At 52.1% G+C, this 19,849-nt stretch overlaps 1 protein-coding gene across 2 annotated transcripts in view; it reads right to left on the bottom strand.

The window, feature by feature from the left end:
- Positions 1-4,709: 4,709 nt before the first annotated feature.
- Positions 4,710-19,849, bottom strand: part of SLC6A6 (solute carrier family 6 member 6) — an 80,178-nt gene continuing 65,038 nt past the window's right edge. For both annotated transcript variants that reach the window (XM_082848818.1, XM_082848817.1), the window contains exons 11-15: positions 16,079-16,216; positions 15,048-15,150; positions 14,367-14,467; positions 11,602-11,772; positions 4,710-8,958 (exon numbers count right to left, since the gene is read on the bottom strand). In XM_082848818.1, coding sequence (XP_082704944.1) covers positions 8,818-8,958; positions 11,602-11,772; positions 14,367-14,467; positions 15,048-15,150; positions 16,079-16,216 — 654 coding nt within the window. In that variant the 3' untranslated portion in view covers positions 4,710-8,817. The remainder of the gene's footprint in view (positions 8,959-11,601; positions 11,773-14,366; positions 14,468-15,047; positions 15,151-16,078; positions 16,217-19,849) is intronic.

Raw genomic sequence — 19,849 nt, 5'->3', positions numbered from 1 at the left:
TTTAAAATAGCCAGGACATGGAAGCAACCTAAGTGTCTAGTGAGAGACAAATTGCACAGAAGATGTGGCATGTGTGTGTATATATATACACATACACACAAAATAGAATACTCAACCATCAAAAAGAATAAAATAATGCCAGTTTTGGCAAGATGGATAGACCTAGTGATTATCATACTAAGTGAAAGACGTCAGAGAAAAGAAATATTTTATAATATCACCTACATGTGGAATTTAGAAGAATGATACTCATGAACTTATTTACAAAACAGAAATAGACAAGAAACTTACGGTTACCAAAGGAGACACGTGTGGGGGTAGGATAAATAGGAGGTTGGGTTTAAGGGATCCAGACTGCTATACACATAATGCATAATCAACAGTGTCCTAGTATACACACTGGGAATTAGATTCAATATCTTCTAATTACCTATAATGGAAACGAATCTGAAAAAGAATATATATTTAAATTTAGTTTATTTTTAATTTTTTTAATTTTTTAAAATTTATCTATTTATTTTTGGCTGCGTTGGGTCTTCGTTGCTGCGTGCGGGCTTTCTCTAGTTGCAGCGAGCGGGGGCTACTCTTCGTTGTGGTGCACGGGCTTCTCATTGCAGTGGCTTCTCTTGCTGCGGAGCACAGGCTGTAGGCGCACAGGCTTCAGTAGTTGTGGCTCACGGGCTCTAGAGCGCAGGCTCAGCAGTTGTAGCTCCTGGGCTTAGTTGCTCCACGGCATGTGGGATCTTCTGGGACCAGGGCTCGAACCCGTGTCCCCTGCACTGGCAGGTGCATTCTTAACCACTGTGCCACCAAGGAAGCCCTATACTTAAATTTATATATACATATATATCTGAATCACTCTGGGGTATTTCAGAACCTAACAGTAATTTAAATGAACTATTCGTCAATTTAAAATAAAGAAGAAAATCAGAGGTTGGCAAGAGTCATCTTTCTTCTGGATCTTGTCACATCTCACCTGCTTTTGATTAATGCATTAATTCAAAAGCACTAATATAGTATGCATCATCCTACCGCCTTGGCAAACTTCATGAACAAGACAGATGAGGACCTGTCTGCATGCAGGAGGGTTATATTCTCGTGCAAGACAGTGAAACAGTGAGTGAGTCATAAGGAATTATTCTAAGAGGTAGACAGTGCAGCGGAGAGAACCAGAGTCATGGGACAGAGTGACCGGGGGCTTTAGTTCAGGGGTCGGGGTGACATATGTGCTGATATCTAGAGGTAGAGTGTCCCAGGCAGAGGGCACAGCCAAGTGCAAGGGCCCTGAGGTGGAATGAGGTTGGTGGGCTCAGGAAGAGAAAGGAGGCCAGGAAGGGGTGTGGGGCTCGAGGTTGCAGGGCCCAGGCGTGAGGCTTGAGTGGGGACTACGGATTTTGTTCTGTGTGCAGGGGAAGCCACTGAGGCAGGTGAGAGCTGGGTCTGCTGTATGGAGTCCCTTTAGCTTGGGTCGGGGCCCAGCGATGCCCCTGAGTCTCCAAATGGGCTCCAGGGCAGGATGAGCCCAGAGCGCAGGGCTGGGTCTGGCTGGAAGAACCACAGCTCTGTGAGCAGAGGAAGAGCCTCTCGCCATCAGTTATGCAGGAGGGAGTGAGCACCTTGTCTTGGAGGGTGTGCAGGCAGGCTCCGGGTCACACCGGGTGCATTTATGTGGCTGGGCCAGAGTCGCTGGGGGCCAGAGCTGTGCACAGGGCACTGCTGCTCTCCCTAGCACTGGGAGGGGGACAGGCTTGGGGCTCTTCTGCAACAGGACGGAGGTGTGGGCCAGGCCAGGCAAGACAGAGAGGTGGCTCTGGTCCTACAGCCTGGCTGCAGGCCAAGCACTGTTCTGAGTGCTTTGCAAGAATTCCCTGTAACAAACAGAAAGATATACTGTGTTCTTGGATTGGAAGACTCAATACTGTTAAGATGACCATACTGTTCAATGCAATCTACAGATTCAATGCAATCCCTCTCAAGTTACCAATGGCATTTTTCACAGCACTAGAACAAAATTTTTAAAAATATGTATGGAAACACAAAAGACTCCAAAGAGCCAAAACTATCTTGAGAGAGAACAGTGCTGGAGGAATCAGGCTCCCTGACTTCAGACTATACTACAAAGCTACATAGTGGGCTTCCCTGGTGGCAAATTGGTTAAGAATTCCCCTGCCAATGCAGGGGACATGGGTTCGATCACTGGTCCAGGAAGATCCCACATGCCACAGAGCAAGTAAGCCTGTGCGCCACAACTACTGAGTCTGCGCTCTAGAGCCCGCGAGCCACAACTACTGAAGCCCACGCTCCACAACAGGAGAAGCCACCGTGATGAGAAGCCCGTGCACCGCAACGAAGAGGAGCCTCTGCTCGTTGCAACTAGAGAAAGCCCGCACGCAGCAACGAAGACCCAATGCAGCCAAAAATAAATTTATTAAAAACAATATGGTACTGGCACAGAAAACAGACATAATGATCAATGGAACAGGATAGAAAGCCCAGATATAAACCCACACACTTATGATCAATTAATCTATGACAAAGGAGGCAAGGATATACAATGGAGAAAAGACAGTCTTTTCAATAAGTGGTGCTGGTAAAACTGGACAGCTCCATGTAAAAGAATGAAATTGGAACACACCCTAACACCATACACAAAAATAAACTCAAAATGGATTAGAGACCTAAATGTAAGACCAGATACTATAAAACTCCTAGAGGAAAGCATCGGCAGAACACTCTTTGACATCAATCACAGCAATGTTTTTTTGGATCTGTCTCCTAGAGTAGTGGAAATAAAAAGAAAAATAAACAAATGGGACCTAATTAAACTTAAAAGCTTTTGCACAGCAAAGGAAACAATAAACAAGCAAACAAAAAGACAACCTACGGATTGGGAGAAAATATTTGCAAACGATGTGACTGACAACGAATTAATTTCTAAAATATACAAACGGCTCATACAGCCTAATATTGAAAAACAAACAATCCAATCACAAAATGGGCAGAAGACCTAAATAGTCATTTCTCCAAAGAAGACATACAGATGGCCAACAGGCACATGAAAAGGTGCTCAACATTGCTAATTACTAGAGAAATGAAGATCAAAACTACAATGAGGTATCACCTCACACCAGTCAGAACGGCCATCATCAAAAAATCTACAAACAATAAATGCTGGAGAGGGTGTGGAGAAAAGGAACCCTCCTACGTTGTTGGTGGGAATGTAAATTGATGCAACCACTTTGGAGAACAGTATGGAGGTTCCTTAAAAAACTAAAAACAGAGTTACCATATGATCCAGCAATCCCACTCCTGGGCATATATCCAGAGAAAACCATAATTCAAAAAGACACATGCACCCCAATGTTCACAGCATTACCATTTACAATAGCCAAGACATGGAAGCAACCTAAGTGTCCACTGACAGATGAATGGATAAAGAAGATGTGGTACATATATTTAATGGAATATTACTCAGCTTTAGAAAGAATAAAATAAAGCAGTTGGCAGCAACATGGATGGACCTAGAGATTACCATACTAAGCGAAGTAAATCAGAGAACGACAAATACCATATGATACCACTTATTTGTGGAGTATAGAAAAATGATACAAATGAACTTATTTACAAAACACAAATCAACCCACAGACATAGAAAACAAACTTATAATTACAAAAAGGGATGGAGGGGATAAATTAGCAGTTTGGGATTAACATACACACTACGTAAAATAGATAAACAACAAGGACCTACTGTATAGCAGAGGGAACTCTACTCAATATCTTATAATAACCTATAATGGAAAATAATCTGAAAAAGTATATATGTATGTACAACTGAATCACATTGCTGTACACCTGAAACTAACACAACTTTGCAAATTAACTATACTTCAATAAAAAAAGCAATCCCCTTATAGATCCTCCCCAACAGCCTCGGAGGGAGCTGTATTACGATCTCAACATCAGAGAGGAGTGAAGGAGGCAAGAGGTTAAGTACTTTACACAGGTAGTCAGGGATGGAACCAGGATGTGAACACAGGCCAGGTGACCAAGACGCTCAGGGAAGAAGGGAGGGAGGGAGACAGACAGAAAGAGTGGGGAGGGAGATTTTACTCTAGCATTGTCTATGTAGAATGAGTTACCGAGAAAGGTTTTTTGGTCTGGGGATTTGGGGAAAAGACCCTGCAAAGCCCCCTGACCTCGCACACTCACAAAGGTGGCTGGGCCAGCGGGCCCAAAGGCTGCCTCAAACGTGGACCTGCTCTGTGAACCCAGGCAAGCCAGGCCCCTCTCCCAGCCTCCGTTTCCCCATTTGTAACAGCGGGCTGGGCTCATGACTCCCAAGGCCAACCACGTCTGTGCCAACCACTGACCTCTGGGGTCCTGACTGCCCTCGCTTCTGAGGTCCCAGTGTCCGCGGCACCATCCTTCAGGGCTGGTCACTTACCAGCCCCCCAGCAGCCTGCGCTCTCTCGGCCGGAAGGTCAGAGCCCTGGTTTGGGTGTAAGTGATACCACCTGGTGCTGTTGCGTGGTGAGCACCGCCTCCAATCAGCATGAAGGGGGTGGTGCTTCACTCCAGATGACAGCGCCGCGGGCTCAGGTGATGAGACCTCCCAGTCGCAGGACATCAGTAGAAGCAGCTGGAGCAGAGCCGGAATCTGGGGAGATTCCCCACTCTTTCAGGGACTCATGCGCCCTGAGGCAAACTGTCCCCTCCTGAACCTCTACCTCAATGTCTCCAACCTCAGAGAATAACACCCCGCTCTGAGGAATGTCCCGGGGCAGAAATGAAAGCCCTTTGTGAACTGTAAAGTGCTTGCCAAATGTAAAGAGAAACAGCTGTATCAGAACAGAACCCACACGTTTTGGATTTTAAAAAGGAAATGTTTATTTTCATGTTATAAGGTGATTACAAACTCCTCTAAAAAAAAAAAAAGCAAAGATGAATTTAAAATATAGGTATACATATTTATCTAAAAAGCCAAAGAAGAAAAGAAAACCCCTGCAAAATACAGGAATTCATATCAGAAAACATTTATACATAAAAGCTTGTATACTGCAAGACTGAGTTACACACCAAGGATTTTATTCAAATACAAATGCTCCTCCTCAGAAGAGTCTCTTGTTGGTTGATTTTTTTTTTTTTTACAAAAGTTTAAAATATCTTAAAAATATTTTGAAGTTTCAAAAAAAGTTCTGGTGAGCCAGACATATTTCTGGAAGGAAGCAAGACCCACATTCTCGGCATTCTCTTGTGCTAAATACAGTCACAGTTGCTAGGGATTCGAAAATTAATTGGGTTTTAAAAAAAAAATTAAGCCAACATCTCGATTTGAAGCCAAGTATATAACAAGATGCTCCAATCCCTCAGGGAACACGGCGGAATAGCCTGTAGTGACACCCGTAAGAGAACAATGAAACCCAGCTTCCGAGCTGCAGTCTGAAAGCCTGGCACTGAGAGGGGGCACAGAGGAGGGGGGGAGTGCTATTTCCTGGCCTCTGGGTACCTACACCCCTCTCCAAGTTTTGATGTCTGAGCTTTGTTGTTTTGTGGGTTTGTGCTTGCTGGAGTTTTGCACAGTGATATTCATAGCATCCACGTGGACAGCCTTGCCTGGCCCACCTGACCTTGGGTTTGAGGGCTGGATGGGACCTCTAGCCCCCTTGAGGGGGTTTCTCTTGGGTCCTTTCCCAGACTGTGTCTGAGGCTTGGTGTGGAAGGGAGGCACGCCTGCCGGAGCACTGGCTGCCCCAGCTGGAGGGGTAGTGCTGGGAGATGTTGGCTGGGGCCCTGACCGCCGTGTGCTGGCACCTGGGGACACAAGAACACTCTGGGCTAGGCTGAGGGGGGCTCCCTCTCCCCTCTGTCTCCCCACTGTCTTGGGGTGTGCTGGGGATCTGGGGTGAGAATGTGGCACTGGAGTTACAGAGAGGGAGCTGTGTATGGCCCAGAAATCATCCAAGGCCACTTCCGGCCACCTGGGAATTTCCCACGTGACCTCAGGCTAAATCCTGTCTGAGGGGCTCTGTCTGGACCCCTCAGTTTCCTGTGGTGCAACAGACATCTCAGTGCCTCGCTTCCAGACGGCTGCTGAGGGGAGGGTGCCGGGTGGCCCAGCTCCCATCCCATTAAGCCATAAGCTTGGGATCCAGCTGGCCCATGAGCATGGTCACAGGGTGGGTTGCAGTTCACCGCGTCCCTGAACTCTGGGGACGGAGCATGTCCTTTTTCATAAAGGCTGGTCTTTGGTCTTCAGGGAGAACATGCCCCTTTGACAACGAGGGTGCTGACCGGGGGGCCCAGGAAGCCTCTCTATCAGTGACCGTACGGTTCCACCATAGGACTAACAGGGCCCAGGCCCAGCTGGACAGAGCATCTCCCCAGGTGAGATTATCCTGGGGCCATTACCCATTTGTGCATGCTAAAAACATCCTTTAAACCTCTCTCTTGCATCCCTTCCAGATCTGGCTGCAAGCATCAGAATTTCCAACCCATCCCAGGCAGAGCATGGATGGCGGACTGCCCAGAGACAGGCGGACCAGAGTCGTGAGCTCCAATGACAAGTTTCCTTTATGTGGAGACATAGAAGTCACACACCATTACACATTGTACTCACAGAGCAGAGTTCTGCTGATACACAAGAGCTAGGGTATCAGACAGGAGGGTCACAAGTGGAGACAGGTGCTCGGGAGATGGGCGAGGGTCAGGCTTGGGAAAGTGGCTGACCTTCCTTCCAGGCGGGGCCTGGGGACTTGGTCTGCATGTGTCTTTGGTCTAGAATTTGGTCTGAGAATCTTATAAGAAGAGGCCTTTTTCGGGCTATTTCCAGAATGTTGCAATTTGCCTACGAACCCGAAACACTGTGGCCCTCCTCGCCCCCGCACGTAACCTGTCCCCAGTCATCGACAGTGGTTAGTTTACTAATGTTCCATAAGACAAAGGAGAACAGGTCACATTCCTACTTGATAAAATCAGGAAAAAACCCCAAAACAATACAATCAATCAGATACAGTAGCAACCATAAATGCATCGTAAAACAGGCACACAGACTTGCTGACGGTTTGGAATAGGATTGGGTGCTGTTTAGCAGGGTATATGCTTTGGAGACAGCGGACTGTGAATGCTTGCTAAAGGCGAGAGGTTCAGAATCGTCTCTGCCCCTTGGGAGGGGGACACCCGAGACTCCTCCCCTGCCTGGATTTGGGGCGGGGGTCCCAGGATTCAGAGAGCCCCTGCTCTGAACGCCAGAGCCGGATCCTGCTCTCCACACCCCCGAGGCAGTCACTGCCGTTTCCGCGTGACAACGTTTCAGTTTACTTTACACCCTGAACTTGGAAGTTTCTGTTTAAATGGCACAGTTTAGATCCAAACGCGGGCTGGGTGGAGGGGTGTCCGTACTTGGGATTTTAAAGGTGGAGTGCCTTCCGTCCTGGTTCAGGGAGGAATGCCGGTTCTGGGGTGCCTGCCCCCGAACAACCCTGACTCACCTCCTGGCCTCGATCCCCACATAGTGCGTACCCGGCCCCAGCTTTTGCGGTGAAGGGGGAATAAAGAGTTTCCTTATCTCCCAGGTTACCAGCGTGGGTTGTACTTGTGCCTGAATTTGCAGGAAAGTTTGGGGATCACCTCGCCCCAATGAAAGCTCGCTCCTGGCACTCCCTGCTAGGCGCCAGGGCGGCCCCGGGCTGGGGTCTTCAACAAGAGCCTCTGAGATGAATACAGAGCTGAGGGTGGAGAGCTGAGGAAAGAAGAGCACCGCCCCCTTCCCGGGGTCCCGGGCGCCTGGGGCCACGTCCTTTGGTCCACTTGCTCACCCCTCGCCCCTCACCAAATACGTACACCACGCTTCCCCTACAAGCAGCTGCGAGAGGTGTCGGCTGGGGGAACAACCAGAAGCTGATCGGAATCCCCATCCAGGCCACAGCCCCATCTGCGTGAGGTCTGCAGCCCTGAGACCCCCGCTCCTGCTGGGCAGCCTCCACTCCCTCCCTGGGACGCGCCAGGAAGGACACCGCTCCCTCGCACACGGACAGTTCTGACAGCCCTTCCGACTGTCCCCGCCTCAGTCTCGAAATAAAAGGGACTCTGCTCTTGATGCAATGGTTCCCAGTGCTCTCAGCATCACACTTTTCCTGTTGGGCCTCATCTGTGGGCTTTGAGTCCCTTTATATTTGAGAGGTTGGTTCATTATTTTGGCATCTCTCTTGTTGGCTAAGACAAGTGTCGTGAGGCGTCTCCCGACAGCCTTCCTTTCTCCAGCCCCTCGGGGTCTGGCCCGATAGCTGTTTGCTTCACTTGAACCAGGTTGGTAAGGTACTACACCTTTAAAATGGGTCTGCTGTCCCAGGAAAATTCCACCCTGCGTTTTGGGGGCAGAACTTTCTGCCAGCTACACAGCACCGAAGAATTGCTTTTGAAAACAAGATCTATTGCTGGCAAGATCAATTCAAGTGGTAAAAGTGTAGGACAATCTCTACGTGTATACACAGTTATATGTTAAAAAAAAATACAAAGAAAAATTGACCAAGTTCCCATAAAATACATCTAATTCCATACGAAAGCTCTGCCTCAGCCCGGGCAGCTGCCCGTGGGTATTCTTTTTGTACAAAATATCCCCAAATCAAAACAAAATACACATACACACGACACCACACACACACACACACACACACACACACACACACGCACACACAAACATTTTCTGTGACAATTAAAAAAAAATCCTAGTGCAAATATAAAGCTCTGTAAACCTGGTCCTATAAGAATCTAATGTTAGTAAACAGCAGGAAAGCAGCCCGTCGACTGGGAGAGAGCTCACATCATGGTCTCCACTATGATGTGGGTTGGTTTCCTGAGCGTGCTGTTAACGGACATGCGGGAGCTGTAGGGCATCGCCCCCTCTCGCTCCACGGCCCAACGGTTGGGTTCCCTCGGTGTCAGCAGGTACTTGAGTCTCTGGAGGAAGAAGGGGACAGGCACGGGGAGGCAGGTCAGCGGGCCCGGTTTCCCTCTTCACCTCGGGTCCTGCCAGTGTGCTCTGTGGCCTTTGCCAAACTAGTACCCTCTCTGGACCACCCATTTCATCCACTGGCAAATAGAGGACTTGAACTAAGGTCCCTCCAGGCCCTGAATGAGGGCAGAGTGCCCGCCGGTAGTTTGCTTGGCCAAGCCCTGCTTACACACCTCAGGGACAGGAGACTCACGCCTCCAAACTCTTCCCCCTTCTTTGTCCCATGGAGCTGAAATACAGCTCCTTGTGATTCTCGTTCCCCTATTTCTCTGACTTGCAAAGCAGCTGAGTTTCTGCAATTTGTATGCCCGAGGTTGGGTAACTGTCTTGAGCCTCCCATGGCTCCCACTTTCCCCGAGGAGAACCTCCGTCTCCCACAAGCTGCATGTCCTGCCTTCTCCATTTCCCTACTGAGGGCCTGGAGACCACTGCCTGGGTCTGTGCTGCCCCTCCCAACAGAGGGGCCAGAGGCTGGACCACTGCCAGGCACACAGCAGTTTGTCCTCCCCAGGTTGCCAGATGATAGGATCAGTAAGGGAAGGAGCCCTCCCCAGGGCACCCAGAAAAGCAACAGCAGAGCTGGGACTTGAACTCAGAGCTCCCGCCTCCCAGCCCACCCCCCGCCAAGCGTCCACTCAGCGGCTTAAGTAGGAAGCAGGTGCTAACAAGAAACCCTCTATCTCGGCATTTACGTTCAATTTAGGTATAGAACAATTTTTAAAAGCTGCCTGTTAAAAGCTACGATATTTCATGTGAAAATCCAGACTTCCATCTACTCTTTAAAAACCACAGGTCTGGCCACCCCAGGCCCACATCTCCTTGAAAACGGGAGCCAGAGCTGAGAGCATCACTGCATCCTGCGATGGTCCTCGCCTTCCCGAGCCCCAGCTCCCCAGTCCCCCTCCCCACCTGGGTTGGCTGCCTGGGCCCCGGAGGAACCAGACCAGAGGCCCCAGGTACAGGGCGAAGGTGGAACCCAGCAGGAGGGGAGGGCCCTGCCCCCACTTCATCGCTTTGCCTCTCCTGACATCTGTACAATGGGTGTGTGCCCCGAACTGGGGACACGAGGCAAACACCCCCGGGCAGCTACCTGGGGCCCCGTTTATGCAGGAGGTGCAGACATAATTGGAATCCTCCCAGGATGGAGCTCAGAGAGAAGTTCATGGCTGGGAGGACCCCTTGGCAACCTGTGCAGGTAGGTGGTCGAGGGGCATGTGGTGAAGACAGGTGGATGGTGGCCAGGTGCCTTCAGAGGAGGGGGCTTTGGTTAACGGTCAGGTTTGGGGGTGAGGACCGGTTGTGAATTTGGGGTGGACTCGAATCCTTCCCCCACACCACCCCACTCTGCCCAAACCTCTAAACTTGGGATGGAACAATATTTTAAAATTAGGCCTCAAAGAGACACAAGTCAGTGACCTGTTGGGTGTAGCTGTGGGCACTGAGCAATCAGGACAGACATCCAACACCCCCTGTTGTGCCCTCCATTAACCCTTTGGTTTCTGGGTGGTAGGGACATTCTGGAAATTCCTGGGGGAGGGGCTGGGTCTGTCCCAGGCCCAGTATTTCAGTATTTTGACACACGATAGGGCCAATCAGCATTCTGGCCGAATACTGGGGTCCTTCCCTGTGTCCTCTGAGAAAACACAATGGGTCCAGTGCTGCAGGAACACCCCAAGAGTCCTCCTGGCTCAGACAGACCCCAGCCTCATGGTTTCCTCCTGGCATACATCCCCCTGCCTACTTCCTCTGTCTCGGGAAGGCTGGTCTGGTCTCCTTCTGCAAGGCCTGGCATCTTTCCCCACCAACAACACCTCCAGGCCAATCCCCTGCCCACAAGGAAACCAGCCCAGCCCAAGAGGGAGCCAGGGCCCCAGGACATCCTGGCTCCAGATTTTTAAGAGAATAACAATAAAAACAGCCCAGAACAAAACAGTGCCGTCTTGGAGCCAGCCCAAGCCCAAAGGTTAAGGGAGAGTCTAAGAAAAGGATTTCTTGGAAAGAGCCCCGACTTTTGCCAGGGCCTGGAATCTCCAGGATTGTTGCAGGAATTTCTGAGAGGATGGTGGCGGGAGGGAGGTGCAGGGAGGAGACTGGTGGGCACAGGGGCCTGGGAGCTGGAGGGTCTGTTCGGTGCACAGGTGGCTTCTGAGGGTCGGGCAGCAGATGGGGCCACATGTCTGGCGAGGGGAACACCAGCACGGGCTGGGCTCGTCTGAAACTTGGCTCCAGGGCCAGGGAAGGCCTCTGGCTGAAGCTTAGCCTTGCTCGTGAGCTCCTGTCTCCCGTCTCACCACTTGGGAAACCTGGCCCCCACTGCTCCCGGGTGAAGCCCCGGCTCTTATCTTGGAATCCAAAGCTGCCACCACCTCTCTGGCCCCCGGCCCAGCCCTTGAATGTGTCACTGCTGCCCATTTTCCCACTATACACTCTCCTGCCCACAATCTCAAGCACTCCACAGGGCAGGTGAGAGGTCTGGCGCTCAGAGAGGGCAAGTGACCTGCCCAAGGTCACACAGCAAACCGACAGCTGGCTGGCCTTCAGCATCTTGCCCCCACCCCAAATCCAGACTCGGGGCCCTGTGTGCTTACCACGAGGAACGGCCCTTCCGTCTGGCAGAGGCGGATGACCATGACCAAGGGGACGCACACAATGGAGGACAGGGCCAGGCTCCAGCCCAGCCCGATGGCCCAGTTGGGGTACACGTAGACTTTGTTGTAGGTCAGGGGTACGTACTTGACGAGAGAGAAGATAAAACATCCCTGTGGAGAGACGGGGCCGGTCAGGGGGCTTCTGGGACCAGGGCAGGCTCCACCCAAGAGGCTCACACCCTTCTCCCTCTGGTGCAGGAGGGCCGCCCCCAGGGTAAACCTGATCAAGCCGCCTCCTTGCTCAAAACCCTTCTGCGGTTCCCCAGGACCTTCGGGATGCAAACTCCTTGTCTGGCCGGCAATTCCCTGTCACCTACCCACTGCCTCTTTCTCTGCCACTATAGTCCAGCTACCTAGAATTCCTTTCAGCTTCTCAGCCGCTTGCCCTGGGGTCTCTGGGCAGGCTGTTCCCACTCACTGGGAACCCCTCTCTTGCTCACCTTCTCCTCATCCTAAATTTGCACTAATGGTCCGGCCCAGGCCCTGCCCAGGCTCAGTCAGGTGCCCACACTTCCCTTCCCAGAAAGCGCGATTTTTCGATTCTTCATGATCACAATTACTCGTTCCCCACCCAGCCTGAGTCAATGAGAGCGGAAGGTGTGTCTGTCTCATTCCCCTGTTTCCCTGACATGTGGTGTAGCTCTGGGGGCACACAGCTTCCCTTCGGCCACTGCCACCCCTCCACCTCCCTCTCTGAGCCCCAGGCCCAGCCCCCAAGGCGGGGTGTGGACCTGGGCCTTGCTGCCCTGTTGGGGGGTCCAGCTTAAGCCACGCCCAAGCCATTTATCAAAAACGTTTACTTTTTGATAAATATTGATTTATAATAATCCTAAGCATTTTTTAATCTTCAAAATAAGCGTCCAAAAACTTCAAGTGAACTATATTTTAGGATCAGCTTGTCTTTATCTTGAAGGTTGGTTTTTAACCACCTTTGCACCCAGGGGTCCATTATCAGAACACAGCATAGGGCTCTGTCCCTTAAGCATGTCCACATCACTGACTGACAGACCTATTTCCAGCCAAACAGGTTCTTTCCCCTGCACTCTCAGTGTGGCCTTGCCTGCCCGGGCCTGCGATCCTCCCTAGGACTGTCTTTTCCTCTGGGAGGGTCAGACTCACCAATGATCAGTGATACTTCAAAATGGTGGTGTCAAAAGGAAAAACAGAAGTGGCTTTTAATTCTTAAGGAACATAGGGGTGGGGTGGAGTCAGCTCTGCGCCCCAAAGCCTGCACCCTAGGCTGGCTGGAGGGCTGCTTCTGGTCAGAACTACAGCCTCTCCGTGTAGAACCCAGTGAAAATGACTTAAATCTTCATTATCTAATAAGGGGGGTTTGAAGGGAAGACAAACCTATCTAAACCAGAATTGGTGAGGGGGTGGGGGGAATGCTCTTCATTAGGCACCTACGGTATGCCTGGCCCTGTTGCTGCTGTCCTACGTGTGGGGTGACGCTTAGAGGGGGAGGGTCCCAAGGGAGGGCAGCTCTGCCCTCCCAACCCAACCCGGGAAGCAGCATGTCCACCTGTGTCACTCTTCCCGCCACCTCAAAATGCAGCCTCTCACCTATCCAATCCCCGAGGGAGGGAGGGAGGAGGAATCCCATGGTCAGAGTGGTGAGGGGAGTTGCCCACAAATAAATCATTAAGTGAGGATGAGAACACGGGCTTGCACCCACCTAAATTCACCACCAACAATGCACTCCCCGATCATGGTTACTGGCTGCTACAGCTTCCTTATATTGTGGGGAAAATCTGCATCTCAGATGAAAAGGCCAAGACCGTGTTCAGTAATAAAGTAACAACCTAAGACAACCTAAGACGGTCGTTGCCACTCAGCCCCGCATCAGTCAGTCTCCTTGTTTTACAAATGCAGGAACTTGGGCCCTGTGAGGAAAGGCCTGGAAACAGAGGTCACTGAGGGGAGGGCCCATTTATCTCCCGGCACCTGGTTCCTAAACACCAGGAACATTTCTGCCATCTGTGCTCCCCATGGTCTGAGCTGAGAGCAGCACAGCAGACGTCTTTCCTTGCAATTAGCTCCAAGCTCATGATAGGTTTCAAACACCGGCAGGGAAGCAGCTTTTGCTGCAGAGGACCTCCCTTTGGCCAGAGCCTCCTAGCGGAGCCTAACGGGTGCCTGGGCCCCAAGGCCGCATCCCCAGATGGCAGGTGCAGGAACCCTGGTGCGAAGGGGGACGTGCACATCACTGCCCTTGGGTCCTGGTGGCTACTAAGCTTCCTTGTTCCTGAGAGAGGCCAGGGCTCCTCTCTGCTGGGACCTCCCCTCTCCAGGCACGAGCCCCGCCCTCCATGGGAAACACTGCATTTCCAGGGTCTATGACGTCTCCATTCGACATTCCCCAAGGCCCCTCAACTTAATCAGTGACCCTGACTGTGCCCATGAACTCTGGAAGGGTTTGAGGAAAGGTCACATACTCAGTGATGGAACCCTGCAATTTCTTGGCGTGCCCGACTCGCGCCCCTCTGCCAGCACTGCCGTTCCGGCTCCCTCCTCCTGACAAGCTCCTACTCATGCTGCACAGGGAACCCTCCGGAGCAGCCTGGCCCCTCCCCAGCACAGCTGTCACTAGGCTTGTCAGAGGCCAGCACTAAGCAGATGCTGAGTGAACGATGCGTTAGCGGGTGAAACTGTCAAGCCCCAGGGAGGAACGGCTACTGCCCGCGGCCGTGCGGAAGGACACTCACAAGACAGAGAAGCGGAGTGACCACGGCCCAGCTGTACTTCATCCAGGGCCCAGGCCGATAGCCGATCATGTCCTCAATACCGTCATAAAAGTTATCACTGCCTGTAAGAGACAGAGGCAGACAGATGTTGACCCGGTGTCCGATGCAGCATCCGCCCCGGGAACAGCACAGCAGGGGCTCAAGGGCCCTGGGGGGGTGGCGGGGAGGGGGTGTCTCCAGGGCCTCATCCAGGTCCCTGCATCACAAATCCCAAGTGTTGGCAGACGTTTATCTGAAAGGATCTAAAATTCACATGTCTCTGGGCACCCGGTATTTTTCTGGTAACTTTACGCAGACCCCCAAAACCCGGTGTGGCCATTCCAAGGTCTCGAGGAAGTCAGAATGGACCATTCCTGGACCCTAGAGTGGTTCATCCAAGACAGACCCCTGGCATGGCCAAATTCTGTGTTTGTCAAAGCATCCACTCACACCTTGCACCTTCAGCATGGGGAGAATCTTCGGTGTGGCTACGGTCATATTATTTGTGCTGGAAGGGGCGGGCTTGAGAGGAAAAGTCCAGGCAGGGAGCGACTCTGTGTCTGACTCAAAATGAAATTCCCACTAGAATTCTGTTTCTGAAGCTTCTAGATAGAGAAGCCCAAAGGAGAGACTTGAGTAAGATATCCAAACATCTCTACTCACCATATATCCAGGCAATAGCAAAACATTCAAAGAATGCAACCCACAAAAGGCATACACCGCTAGCTGCATAGTAGTCAAAGAGCTGAAACACATACATGCCACCCTGTGAAGAAAAAACCAGAGAAGGTGGGTTTGTTATTTGGCATCTCATTCCCTCAATATATAAAGAGATCTGGCCTGTCAATAAGAAATAGAAAATCCAAGGGGAAAAAAAGTGCAGAGGGTATAAGGACCAGATACATGTCTAAACAGATGCTTAACTTCATGTTTGACAAATTTAATTAAAAAGATACACACACACAGAAAAGAAAGCAAAACATGTCTTTCTTAGCGAAAAATGATGGGTTCTCTGAAGCCTGTTTCCAAAGGAGGGGCTTAACACTCACTGTGGCCAACACAGAAGACTTCAGTGAGACCCCGTTGCTCAGTGTATGAACCTGTGGCCTGCCTTTCAGGGGGTGTTTCTTACAGACACTTCGAGAAAAGCATTTATTTTTACTTCTGGTAAGGAAAATCGGTGATGTGAAACCCCAAATTTGGGGGCAAATGCAACCCTCTGCTGGAGAGTATGGAGAGATGGGTGAGGGGCACAGGAGGGATCAGCCCGGGCCCGGGCTTAGGCTCACATGCTCACACGCCTCCCCTGCAGGTCTGAGAAGGGCCACTGCACACAGTGCGGTGGGGGGGCAGGGGGGCGGGGGGCGGTGGGGGGGCGGGGACAGAGCTGTGGTTAAAATGGATTTCGGCTGAAGTACCCCTTTCTCAGTCCTCTGCGGATGAGGAGGGACAGAGGGCAGAGGGTGGCCACTGTGCTGCCAGGGTAACAGGGAAGTGGGGCAGGGAGTCCTGGATGGGGCAGGACTCCTGAAGTAGGGTGGCCAGGAGCTCAGCGGGCCTGGACCTCTCACCCAGCTGCCTCCACGGGGGGAGCGGGGAGGTGGCGTGGCCTTGAACTGGCCTTTGAAACACATTTAGAGCAACAAGGGCCCCGCCAGGGGAGGCCCCTCATGCCAGGGGAGAGAGCCACCTACCTCCGTCACCATGGTCAGCCCCAGCAGGTAGCTGACACAACATATGGAGGCGATGAAGATTTCCCGGCGGAAACCCTTCCTTAGGAAGGATGGGTGAAGGTCAACCAAGGACGTGATCTGTCCTTCCACTTCCACAAACTGCGGAGGAAAGGAGAGGGGTGAGTGGCAGAGGTCCAGCAGCCCCTCAGCTCAGAGACAAGGCCCCAGCGAGGTCGGCTGTGGGGTGGAGTCCACACCGTTGGGCTCCGTGTGGTGAGTAGTCCTGCCTGCTGAGCCAGGCCTGGCGGGCCACGCGCAGCTGTCCAAATACTCCACACCTCTGCGGTCCCGAGCGCTTCTCTGAGGCCCGTGCTGACCCTCCACCGGGCATGCCCGCTGGCACGCGTGCGTCGACGCGGCAACCTCCCACTTTGGTCTGGGTCATCTTTGAAGCCAAGGGCGGTGCCCCATCATTTCTGGGCCTTGAGCGCCCGGCCGGGCCTGGCGCAAAGGGCAGTGCGGCAGCACGTGACCAATGGGTGGTAACCCAGGCAAGTCTGGGCCTTAGCTCCCCATCCAATTCACATGGTGGTTTTTAACCCCGTGGGGATCGTGGGCCCGTAGGGGGATTTTGCACACGTGCGTGCATGCCCAAAGGCCCATGTGTGTGAGCCAAATGCGGCCTGTGACCCCAGGAACCCATCCCTGGGCTCCCAAAGGTAAAACAGCTGATCGAAAACGCCAGTCCATGAGTAACTTTCTAGGGTGACCCTCAATCTTTCTAAATCATCTCATCTTTGCACCTAATGATTTATCCCGGAGGTCATCCCACATCAGTCCATGCAGTTGCCTCGGTTCTTAAATGGTGGCATAAAACTCCGTCCTGTGGACGCTTACCATCAGGGATCTAACCAGTGCCCTGCAGACGGTGTCCAGCCTCCACGGCTGCTGACCTGGGCAGGACTCTTCCCCCAAGTCCGTCTGTCTTTAGACATGTGTGCACAAGTATCTGTAGCACAGTCTAGACGTACACTTCAGAGTTAAAGGCGTGCAGATGCACTATAATTGGGGTGGCTACAGCCAAACTGTTCTGCCCACCAACACACCCTCTGAGGCCATCTGATTCCTTTAAACATTAACAAGCTAAAACCTCGACCTGTCTGCTCTTTCATCTGGGAGAGGCTTTGGGGAAGGAGGTTTCCCCAGCCTTCCTACAAGACATGGCCAACCGCTGGCTCCTTTAAGCATCACGGGACGATCGAGGAACATACACAAGGAGCAAGTCCCTTTCATGTGCCCAAAGGGGCTGGAAATTCAGGGAAAAGATGATCAAGAGGCTCTTGAAAGGGGTCCAAAGAGAACAGGGGGCTGATGATTTGACCTCTGATTGATGTGTCAGCCAAAGGGGTTCTGAGTCTAAATTGTCACTGGATTAGAGCAGACCTGCAGCTCAAACATTAAGCTTGAAAAGCAGTTAAAAACAAAGGTTCTGCGACTTCCCTGGTGGTGCAGTGGTTAAGAATCCGCCTGCCAATGCAGGGGACACGGGTTCGATCCCTGGGCCGGGAAGATCCCACATGCCGCGGAGCAACTAAGCCCGTGCGCCACAACTACTAAGCTCTAGAGCCCTCGAGCCAGAACTACTGAGCCTGCACGCCACAACTACTGAAGCCCTCGTGCCTAGGGCCCATGCTCTGCAACAAGAGAAGCCACCGCAATAAGAAGCCCGCACACCACAACGAAGAGTAGCCCCTGCTCGCCGCAACTAGAGAAAGCCTGCGCGCAGCAACGGAGACCCAACGCAGCCAAAAATAAAAAATAAATGAATTAATTAAAAACAGAACAAAACAAAAAAAAACAAAGGTTCTTTCCTTTTTTGAGATTGGAAAATTAAAGACAGGAAGATCCAGTGTCACTGAGAGTCAGGGCCAACAGCAGCACAAGCTCCTTGTTTCCAAGTTCACTGCACCTCTGGGGGACACCAACCCCAGCCCTCACCCGCTCCACCAGCCTCTCGAGACCTCCCTCACTTAATAGTGGTGTGACCCTGACTTCTCTGAGCCTCAGCTTCCTTCTCTGTAAAATGGGAGCATCTTGCGTACTCAGCAGGGGTGATGAGAAAGATGGGAAATCATCAGAGTAGACTGGCAATGGGGTGATTCCTGCTAACGCACATCAGGGGCTGAATGGGTGAGCTCCTGGGCGAGAGAGAATCCAGCTCTCTTCTCCTTGTGCTGTTTGTTCACAGACTGTGTCCCCCTCGGGCGGGCCAGCTAGCGAGCGTCTGCCTCCACACGGGTGACAGTCCGACTCCCTCTCCCTGGGAAACACATAGCGGTATGATGGCCCCTCAGCCAAACACAGTGCTCCCCCCAAATGCTAGGAACACCCCCTCCTCTAATGAGCGAGGCTCACGCTCCCCCTGCCTGAGACCGGCTGTGGATCCCTGCATGTCCAAAGAACGGAGTTCTTTGGGGGGAACTCAAAGGAAAGGCCAACTAGCAGGGACGAACTGGCAGGTCTGGGGACAGGCAGCCATGACTCCAGTCCTTAACCCACTGGGTGCGGCCTCAGCCCAGGGCCGGTTCCCTCCGAGCCTTAGTTTTCTCGGCTCCGGGGAACAGTTGTACCCAGGCATCGGGACACTGTGTGGATTAAGGAGCGGATGCATAAAAGCTAGGTTAGGAGGGAGGGTTCGTGTTTAGTGGGGACAGAGTTTCAGTTTGGGAACATGAGAAAGTTCTGGAGATGGATGGTGGTGACGGCTGCACAACAACGTGAGCGTACTTAACGCCCTGAGCTGGGCGCTTAAAAATGGTTACGATGGTTGATTCTGTGTTATGTGTACTTTGCCACACATGACACGTGAAGCCCGGTCCGAGTGGACAGCTCGCAGGGCAGGGCCCCTATCACTGCTGGTGCTGTACGAGGTGGTCGCTGGCATCTGCGAAACCTTCCCCCACGTCCCTGACTTCACAGAGCACACAGATGCAGGGGAGGGATGCCAGGGTTCGAATCCCACCGTGCCCTTTCCTGGCACATCAATTAGGCAGGTCGTTCAGTGCCATGAGTTCCATGCTCTGAAGCAGAAGAACACCGGCTCCCTGCGAGGCTGGCTTTGAGAGCTTTGAGATTCCCTAAGCAAACAGCCGCAGTGGGCCTGGCTCAGAGGTGCACACCCTCAACCAGGGGAAATCTAATGAATAACCCCCTCCGCCTGTTCACGAAGCAGTTCCGTATCCCAAGAGGCCAATTTCGGCCCGTGGAGATGTCATGCTTTGTCATTTATTAACCTCTTTCTGTTTCTGTCTTTGGCTTTCACTGAGAGCTCTGGAAGAAGTGATAAAAGCCATTTGCTTGGGGCCTCTGAAGGCCAAACTCATTAACTAGGAATGAGGGATGGAGCCCTCCCGCTGTTTACACAGCTCAAGCCCATCAACAACTGCACAAGTATTTTGTTTACAGTCTCCCAAATGTTTTCCTTCCGTCTTCTCTGATAATCCTGGTCTTCTTTCCGCCAAATCCTCCACTCTTCTCTTGACCTTGCTAGTGGACCACCTCCTCTCCGCTGCCTGACCTTCTAAGACTTTCTTCCTACCCGGTTCTGAATCCCCGGGGACCATCCGGGCACGGGCCTTGAGGCTGCTGCCCAGGGGGCAGTGGCAAAGCCCTCTCCTGAACAGGAGCAGGCCCCCACCTCTCACAGGGTGAGACCAGACCTCTGTGAGGCAGCCGGAGCCCAGCCTGCAGACGAGGCTGCCTTTCAGCGCCTGACCTCAGATGAAGGGCCAT

Source organism: Leucopleurus acutus (assembly GCF_964270905.1).
Source record: "Leucopleurus acutus genome assembly, chromosome: 10".
Lineage (NCBI taxonomy): Eukaryota > Metazoa > Chordata > Mammalia > Artiodactyla > Delphinidae > Leucopleurus > Leucopleurus acutus.
The sequence above is the reverse complement of the archived record's forward strand: the minus strand, read 5'-3'. Positions and strand labels throughout refer to the sequence as shown.